The following is a 10,000-nucleotide window of genomic DNA, read 5'->3' as shown; positions in this document are numbered from 1 at the left end:
TCGAATTCTGGCGAGCAACCCTATCCCACGCGGGGGCTGATTGGCTCGATCGCGGTGAGACCGAAAGGTCCACCCGTGACTGGTTCCCGGCGTTAGTCCGAGAGGGTCACGACTGATTGTCCGTCCGGTGGGCGACGTGCAGCGATTCGAGTTACGTGGCCGTCGCACGCCGGCGGGCGCGAAATCCGCAACAATACATATATATATATATATATATATATATATATATATATATATATATATATATATATATATATATATATATATATATATATATATATATATATATATATATATACACACACATATACATATACAAATACATATATATATATACATAAATATATATACATACATACATACATACATATATATATATATATATATATATATATATATATATATATATATATATATATATATATATATATATATATATATATACATATATACATATATATACCAGTCCTTTTCTTTACTGAAATAAAAATATACCAGTATATATATATATATATATATATATATATATATATATATATATATATATATATATATATATATATCTATATCTATATATATATATATATATAAAAAACGGAATATACTATAACTATAATATACCGTGGTCCCCCAGAATCCGAACGGCCAAGCTGTTTGAACAAATTGGAATCCGAACAATTTTTTCGAGAAAGTTTGGCCCTAAAAACCCAATACATTAAAAAAAAAAAACCGAACAAAAAGTAGCGTTCATGTTTGTTCACGAGTCTCCCCCACCTGTTCGAGCCGCATCTTCGCACTTTGTTCATTCACTTCGTCGGTGGAAGTAATCAGTCACATTTGCTCTCCGGCGAGGATAAGGTGGCAGTACGCCCTCTGAATTGACAAACGTGCGGCGGCGTCGAGAAACTGAGGTGGCCTTAGGGTGGCCCTATGCCGTTTGGCTATATTTTACAGGCCGTAGGGGCGCCGTGGAATTATAACTGCGGAGTTATAAGTTTTTTCATTTCTACGCTCGCCGTAGCAATTCGACAAAGCCAAGCTATGACGTAGATGTATTCCACGTCGACCGTACGTAGGGCATATGGTGGGCTTGCGTTTTCCGTGCGGCTGCCGTAAGCTCTTCTTAATGAAAAATGAATTTTCCCAACCACCAAAAAATTACGGCACCCCCACGTTTTCGGTCTCCACAATTTATAAACACGCCGTGCAGCTTCCCGAAAAATAAAAACATGTGTGACTGCTACATTGTGTGACCGTGGAAATACTGCGGCCACTTTATAATTGCGAGTGTCTGTACATTTTGTAGACCTTCAGGGCGCTGAGCCAAATGTGACTGAGGCCTCACCTCGTGTTTTCACCTTCATTTTTTTTTTTTTTTTAAATCATCTTGTGTTTTAATTATTAACAAAAAAAGCAATCCGATCACGTGGTGTGACGGACTGTCGGGCAAGGATTGAATTTCACAGCAAAACAGGTTGTAATTTTTAATATCCATGATTACGTCAGCCCGATGCATTTGATGAAAGTGATTGTGGTTCTGGGGGCATCATGTTTGATGAGCTGCCCTGGGGGCAGCACTCTCGCAGAGTGCACGAGCGATCGGAATCCAGGACGGAGCTCGAGCCTGTGTGGGCCTTTGGATGTGGCGATTGTACCAGTTTACAGACAACACACCGCCACCGAAGGTGATTTACTCATTCTATTTTACCATAAACATCGGGAATTTCAGTTTAAAGTGTCTTGAAAGTGGGTTTTCTTTGGGTCCACGAACGGATTAATTCACTCCATTATTTCTTATTGGGAAAATATTTTTTGAATCCGAACTTTTTGCAATCCAAACAGCCTCCAGGAACGAATCAAATTCAGATTCTGGGGGCACCACTGTGTATAGGCAAACAACAATACTCCGATCTCTTGCGGTAGCGCACGGTGGACGCACAGTCGATGCAGACTGCCACGGAGGCCGTACGTAGGTGCACGGCAGGCGTAGGGGAACCGTGCGTCGACCTTGCGTTTTCCACAGGTAGTCACACAGACTGCAAGGCCACCGTACGGCGACCGTGTAAATAGTGCGGCCGCCGTAATTTTTTGGGGGTTGGGAAAATTCATTTTTCATTGAGAAGAGCTTACGGCAGCCGCACGGAAAACGCACGCCCTATGTACGGTCGACGTGGAACACATCGACGTCATAGCTTGGCTTGTCGAATTGCTCGGGCGAGCGTAGAAATGAAAAAAAAGTTATAACTCCGCGATTTCATTCCATGGCGACACTACGGCCTGTAAAATATAGCCAAACGGCGTAGGGCCACCCTGCGGCCACCTCAGTTTCTCTGCGGCCGCCGCACGTTTGTCAATTTAGAGGGCGTACGGCCGCCTTATCCTCGCCGTAGAGCAAATGTGACTGAGGCCTTAACATATCACAGACAGCTCTTTTCACCAATATAAACAGACAGCATTGCTCGGATGTATGGAATATTAAAATGTCCTCAGAACAAAGAAAAAAAGAAAAGAAAAGAAAAGAAAAATAAAACAATTTAAAATGAGGAATTTTATTCTTAAGTTCATCAACTGAAATTGCATTTTACATAAATACACCATCTCCGAACCAAAAACAAGTCTCAAAAACTTCAGTGGGCCGACACCAAGTGCATAATGAACATCCACCTGTTTGTTTTCATGCTATAAAACAACTTTAAATAATACTCCACACCTCCAACTCCACCCACTGTCCCTACCCACACCCCAGCATGACGGTTCCATTAAAATGGTACTTAATTATCCTCAAAAAAAATAATAATAATAACGATGAACGAACAAGCACATCAATATCCTGATTTTTGTTTGTGACAAAATACTGGAGTATCTAAATATTTATTCTCCGTGAATACGTGCGATTGTTGGCAAAATATTTCTGGCAATTTCTACTTTAGTACTTTTAGTTTCCTGCTCAGTTCACCAAAATAAGCTAATCACAACAAATACGTTATCTTTATCAACATGAAACCAAACGAATAAACACTACACTGGAACAATGTATTATTGCATCAAATGCAAACATTCACAGCAATTTACTTTTGTATTCAAACTGTCACTTTACAATTGAAACAAAGCCACTGTGGAGGTAAAACGACACACACACACACACACACACACACACACACACACACACACACACACACACACACACACACACACACACACACACACACACACACACACACACACACACACACACGCACACGCACACGCACACGCACACGCACACGCACACGCACACGTATACACACGGACGGACACACACAATTTTGGAAGGGGGGGAAATGTAAATATGGACAGCAGATTACAAAGTGGAATGGTAAGTTTTTTTTTGTTTTTTTTCATTGTTCTTCAAGACGGTTCAAAATAATCATAGAATATCAAATGGTGAGCACCATGTTGTACATGCTTTTCAGCGCCTCTGTCATGCAAACACCGGCAGAAATAGACATCAGTCGTTAACATCTGCCTCAAAGACCATCATCACATTTAAGTGTTGTGTATCTTGAAGCGACATGACACCAAATAAAAATCATTTGCACAATGTCAGTTATTTGGGGTATTGCTTTTCAGGTGTGCACCATGTAATTACCACCGGAAGTAAAGCACCATGGCATGGTAACCAAGTGAACGAAGAGCATGAGTGCATGGAGCCTTTCAGGATGGCTGGCGCTTGATTGAATGAAGCAAGCCATTGCTCCATGTAAACTGTCACACGAGTTCCAGGACCTAGACAAAACAAAGACAAGAAAAGAGAGCAACCAAAGATTGCAGACTCTCGCCAGGACTTGTTTTGTGTAGTTTTGTGTTGTGTATTTTGTGTGGTGTTTGTATACTGGTGGTGTTACCCAGATTCAAAAAAAATCAAATCATTCTGGCTGCTCGACCATGTGCCTGATCAGGTTGAAATTAAAAACATATTTCCAATCACAATTGGATCACAATTCTGAAGTTTGACGTCGATTGATGAAGTGGGTCAAGAGAAAGAATTCTTCAAACATTTTTGCAAAATCCAATATGGCTACCAGACCAAATGTCTTAATTATTCATGAATACCCTGGTATCCCCAAGGCTTGTGGAACATTTGTGTAACGTTTCGACTCGATCTGTTCAGCCAATTCAGAGAAGATTTTTGAAGTTTACTATTGTTATCATTTTTAAACAATATGGCTGCCAAATCACGTGACTGATGACATCATTTTTCTGTGAACCAATTTATCCCGAGATGACCCAATTTTTTTTTTTCATAATGATCGGATGTAGCGTTCTACATATGCAATTATGATGTCATAACGAAGACACCTATGACATCATTAAAAATAAAAATAAAAATCATCCATTCCCCATGAGAAGGACTTGCTGTGTGCCAAGTTTCAATTTTTTCCTTGGTGCAGTTTCACACAGTTACAAAGTTTTTCCAACATGGCTGCCACATCACGTGACCTATGATGTCAATTATCATGACAACATTCTCCATGAGTAGTTGCACCGATGATGAAAATTTAGTCTCAATCCGACAAGCGGTTGCAGAGAAAAACACTAAAGTCCTGTGTGGACAGAGACAAACAAATGGACCCAAATGCAATACCTTCTCCTCCGGCGAGGGTAAATATAATCTGGTTAGAAGCAAAATAAAATTGGTGAGGCGGGGGAGGGGAGAGTGGGGGGGGTAAGAGGAGGAGAGCAACTCCTTTCACATCCTCATGACACAAAGGGTTAGAGGTGCAGTTTTTCCTCGACTCGGGGGCACAATCCTGAACGGGTCACCACTCAGTCATCAAAAGATACTGGAATGGCTCATTCTTCCGAGTAAGCCGGGACACATTTTACGGACCTTGGAAGAATGACAGGCTGAGTCAACCCACCTCGTGTTATATAAACTGTACGACAGGGGTCCAACCTTAGAACCCCAAGATCTTAAACCAGTCACTTTAACCGTTACGTCAACATCAGGCTTCGGGGGAGAGGGGCACAAGGTCAAACTTGTCTGAAAACATCTGCAATTTCATATTGAAACGACAGTTCTTTACAGACTGCATTGTAGCGGTGTTTCTGTCATACTGGCTGTTATGATCGATCAACATCGCTTTCCCTTCCACAATTTCAGAATGCACCCCTACTGTTTGTGAAGGACACCGTGGGATTGTCAATGTCCACAACTAATGACAACAGAAGGGACAACTAATGACCCCAGTTTAACGTCCAGCCAAGGGAAAGCACACACATTGCTTCCCCCCACCCCTGCCTTTGAGAAATTAGGATGACAAATCATTGCTTGGCCAAGATTCAAACCCAGGCTACATGGCTCAGATGTGCATGTGCATACTTCTAGGCCATCCTGCCAGACAATTTTACTGTAATTCTGCAAGTTTACTTCTGCAAATGTTAACCGATGTACCATACATGCAAAACCTGATGACCATGGATCATATTCTGGCACTGTTCAAAAGCAATCTGCCACTCCACTTCAAAGAAGTAGAAGAAGTAGAAGAAGAAGAAGAAGAAGAAGTTGTAGAAGAAGAAGTGGAAGAAGAAGCAGAAGAAGAAGTAGAAGTAGAAGTAGAAAAATTACCCCCGTGTGGGGGTGACGGTCATCTCTATAATACCACAACTTCTCAATGTTCAGTTCAGGTAACCGCGAAACAGTCCAAACTAACCGTTTAGATTGAAATAGTTCACAGAGATACACGAGGATAATACGACTAATAACATAATTAATAAATATGTATTGTTCATTTAGTACCCGGATTAACACATCAGAATCACCAGTAAGTACAATACGTGGTTTTCCGGTCCATCCACTCTGGGGACACTTCACTTGGTAGAAAAAAAAACGAAAAAATAGGCATAGCTCTCGGAGATTATGATAATCCTGAAGATTATTCTTCACTGATTATAATGCAACTTTCAGAATGAAAATTGGTCAAGTATTTATAGAGATATTGAGGTTTGAAAAATTGTTAGAGCAAGCAAATCCATTAATTATTAATTCCACAGAAGTTTCGTGACACTGCACTAAGTAACATGTCAGGTATGAAAAAACATTTTGTATGCCAGATTCATTAATTATTAATTTATTAATTATGGAATGTACTCATTGATATATTAATCAGAAAGCCCGAAGCATGTAGCATAATTTATCACTTATCCCCTCATCCGGGATCCGTGGCCTCGCTCCACAGCCTGCAGCCCTATGTCCGCCGGTGATTATGTTAGATATCGGCACGATCGAGAGGAGCCTGCGAATTATCCCTGCTGATGCACTGAATTGATGCAATCGTTCGGCCAGAATATTCGTTGTCAAGATGTTGCGTGATTAAATCACCAATACAGTCACTCAAATTTATACCGCCGACATACTTCTTAACAATCACCTTCGCCCCAGAAACCACAGTCAATCTGAACCACGCTGGCCACTGCTCAGACGCCATGACCGGACGACTGTGCAGTTCTACGACGCAGTTTGGTTAAAGATGACTCGGCATTTTGGCGCGCGCGCACTAAATTATATTTTGAAAATAAATGCCGATGTTGACATTTCAGGTTTTGAAACTTTTGCACCTTCGGCGGAAAAATGTATAAATATAAAAGGCTAAAAATGTGTTTTATATTTATATTTCATTTCTCCTTCCTTCTTTGCGAATCGCATCGGCGTTTTTGGCCATCTTCCAGATCACGTGACGATTAAACGGGAAGGAAATTCAAAAATCTGTCCGGTTAGATAAAAGATATTTTTTACTATTATAATCAATAAACAGTTCCTGAATATCTTGTAAAATGGCAGACAAGATAGGTTTTGAAAATGGCGATTCTTATAACTTACGTGACCTCGTCACTGACCTTGAACCCGGACAAAAGTTATATCGCTGTGCAACACTCATCGACCTCTACCCACATACTAAGTTTCATCAAGATCGGAAAGAAAAATTGCTGACGGACGTACATTTGGTCCGGCTTTATTAGGTCATCTCGGTAGAGATGACCTAATAAGGAGAAGAAGTAGAAGTAAAAGAAGTAGAGAAGAAGTAGTATAAGAAGGAGAAGAAGTAGAAGTAGAATAAGAATAAGGAGAAGAAGTAGAAGTATAAGAAGAAGAAAAAAAATCTGGTTGTGGTTTGAGCTTTGTGATACGCAAAGGAATAAAACAGAATATGCACAAGATACATATGACCCTGAAAAATCCCATGATGCACTTAAGGCACACAAATATAATCCATTGGCTCATATGACATTACACATCAGCAAAAACAATTAAAGATAAAAAAATTATGTAAAAAAAAAACAAACAAACCCTTTAAACCTCCATAAATACACGAATACAGCATTTTTCAAGCAAACAGCACAAACTGGATTGATTGAGCTTTTAATCCATGATATTATGGGCAAGGGTTACCACACACCAAAAGCATAGACAATGGCAATGTTTTAGTCTTTGTTGGTTATTTTTTACTTGCCTTGATTGTGCCTTGGCTGTTTGCTGCAACTAGTATGTTGGATTCCTGTGGTGAGAATTAAATAAACCACATTTGAGCACAGGTGATGTCAAGACAAAATAGAACATCCACAACAATGGGAGGGGCAAGGGGAGCCTGCAGGGGAGGATGAATACAGACTGAAGACCTTGAAACAGATCTCAAAAAGTGCGTATGTTACCGATACGAGATAATGGCATCAGGCCACACCTACGCTCCCAACCGTCAATGAATTAACTTGGTTAACAAAACAAAAATAATCCCAACAATAAGTAAGCTTTGGAAACAAAAACCTGAGATAATAAAGATCGTTCCAAGTTGAAATATATTTAAAACATGCCCTCCACGGGCCGTTTGCACAATTGTAGGAAGAGGAACGAGCCGGGTCATGAAGCCTTTCGTATGACACAGACAGAGATCTCCCAATTTTTCCTTTTTGGAGAAGCTGGATAAAACATGGACATGGAGAAGTCCCGTTCAATGGCCCAGTTTCTCCCAGTTGGTACAGCTTGGCTGCCAACGTGTGTATTCCAGTTTGCCGACAAACTTCACTTGAGTTAAAGGGGATCCAAACGGAAATTTTTATTTTTATGAAAACCACTGAGAATAATTAATCACGGTCTAATTCGAAGGGGGGAAAAAAAAAACATTTGAATTTTATTTGCCAATCACAAAGTGTCGAAAAAAAAAACCACGAGAGTGGCGACTTTCGATTTCACCAGTCAGGTCACACCCTGGAGCCATATTGATCCCAACTGCAGCTTTACATAGAGAAACAGTGCATGTTGAGCCCGGATTCAGATACCGATTCCACCATCATCAACAACTCTGATGGTTCTCAGAATGTTTAAAATGATAAGTGAGATTTTGAAGAAACTATCGGAGACAAAATTACTGATTGAAACGCTTTCAGGCGAATTGTGGAGCCGAATCGTTTTGAGCCCTGTGTGAGCGGAAAATGCTTTGTCCCGATTAAAAACCAATAACTCAAGTATAGTAATAAACCAAATGAGAACAGCATAACCTCGAGCACCAAAGACGGACGGAGGTTACGTTTTCATCAGTCTGTTTGTGAGCAGGATATCACAAAAGTTAGATGGATCCGGACAAAATTTGGTTGACAGATTGGGTGTGTGTAAAGGCCAATTTTGGTGAAAATCCAGATCCGGATCCAAGAATCAAGAGATTCTTCACCATTCAGAGAAGGGGCCAAAACGATGTGGAGCACAATATCTCAACAAGAGCTCAAGTGAGCACAATATACGCCAGAACAAGAAGGTATATACAGAATTGTGCTACGACATGGAAACAGCATCCTGGTTGCCATGGCAACCACTTCAGATGACGAACATATGCCGCGACACACCATCTCCACAGTCTGCACCTATGTACCAAATATGAAATGTGAAAGTTGAAAACTTTGGGAGTTTGAGTGCGGACAGACGGACGGACGAGATCACGTAATACGCCGCGATATATATATATATGTATATATAAAATATCTATAGAAATATCTATCTATCTATACATACATACATACATACATATATATATATATATATATATATATATATATATATATATATATATATATATATACATACACACATCTACATATACATATATATATATATATATATATATATATATATATATATATATATATATATATATATATATATATATATATATATATATATATATATATATATATATATATATATATATATATATATATATAGTTACGGCTGTGGAAATTTGCAGAACACCATAAAGGTCTGTAGTTCAGTTTGATCGATAAATCTGTATTCAGTTAGATTTCCCCACCGTTGCTTAATGGCAATTATTTGTGTAACAGGGCTGTGATCCTTTGAGATAGTGTTTTTCTTTTCCTATCGTTATTTTGGACCAACCACATCTCAACCACCATTACAACAACCAACATCGCTCCCAAATAACCAAACGCCAACCACAATTACGCCCATCATCTAACCGCCTTCCCCGGTTCGCCAACTGTCGATCCCCTTCTCCACAAAACACATCGCAACCCTCTCTGCTCATGTAAACCGTCTCTATAAAGTGAAGGAAACCAGAGGAGTTCCGATGGTGCACGGATTTTACCGCCCGATTCTCCCGCCTTGTTATTCCCGCCTGTTTTCCCCGCGCTTTGGTGTGGGGGAAGTGCGATGTGGGTCAAAGGTCAAAAGTCATGTGACGGAGGGGCCTGATTTTGGGGGAATGAATCTCCCTGGACCTGTGCCAAGAATGATTCTCTCAGCCCCCGCGAGGCGCGCCCCTTTTCTGGAAGCTTCCTGCAGGAGCTGGAAGGGAGGGCGGAGCAATAAACGGGGAGGAGCGAGTTGTTGCAACTGGGGGATATAAGGGCGCGCAGGATGCCAAGTAAAGAGTTGTTGTTGGGGGCTTTTTGTCATCGTCGAGGTGGTGCCTTCTCTTTGGGCGCACCAAGTCGTGTGTGTTGTGTGTGGTGTGTG

The 10,000-nt window shown here is 40.4% G+C and overlaps 1 protein-coding gene across 2 annotated transcripts in view; it reads right to left on the bottom strand.

The window, feature by feature from the left end:
- Nucleotides 1–2,533: 2,533 nt before the first annotated feature.
- COP1 (COP1 E3 ubiquitin ligase) overlaps nt 2,534–10,000 on the bottom strand; it is a 72,837-nt gene continuing 65,370 nt past the window's right edge. For both annotated transcript variants that reach the window (XM_085883286.1, XM_085883288.1), the window contains 2 exons: nt 7,491–7,535; nt 2,534–3,765 (listed from right to left, as the gene is read on the bottom strand). In XM_085883286.1, coding sequence (XP_085739412.1) covers nt 3,748–3,765; nt 7,491–7,535 — 63 coding nt within the window. In that variant the 3' untranslated portion in view covers nt 2,534–3,747. The remainder of the gene's footprint in view (nt 3,766–7,490; nt 7,536–10,000) is intronic.

This window comes from Eptatretus burgeri, chromosome 5 (genome assembly GCF_056783735.1).
Source record: "Eptatretus burgeri isolate ZD-2024b chromosome 5, Ebu_testis_v1, whole genome shotgun sequence".
Classification (NCBI taxonomy): Eukaryota; Metazoa; Chordata; class Myxini; order Myxiniformes; family Myxinidae; genus Eptatretus; species Eptatretus burgeri.
The sequence above is the reverse complement of the archived record's forward strand: the minus strand, read 5'-3'. Positions and strand labels throughout refer to the sequence as shown.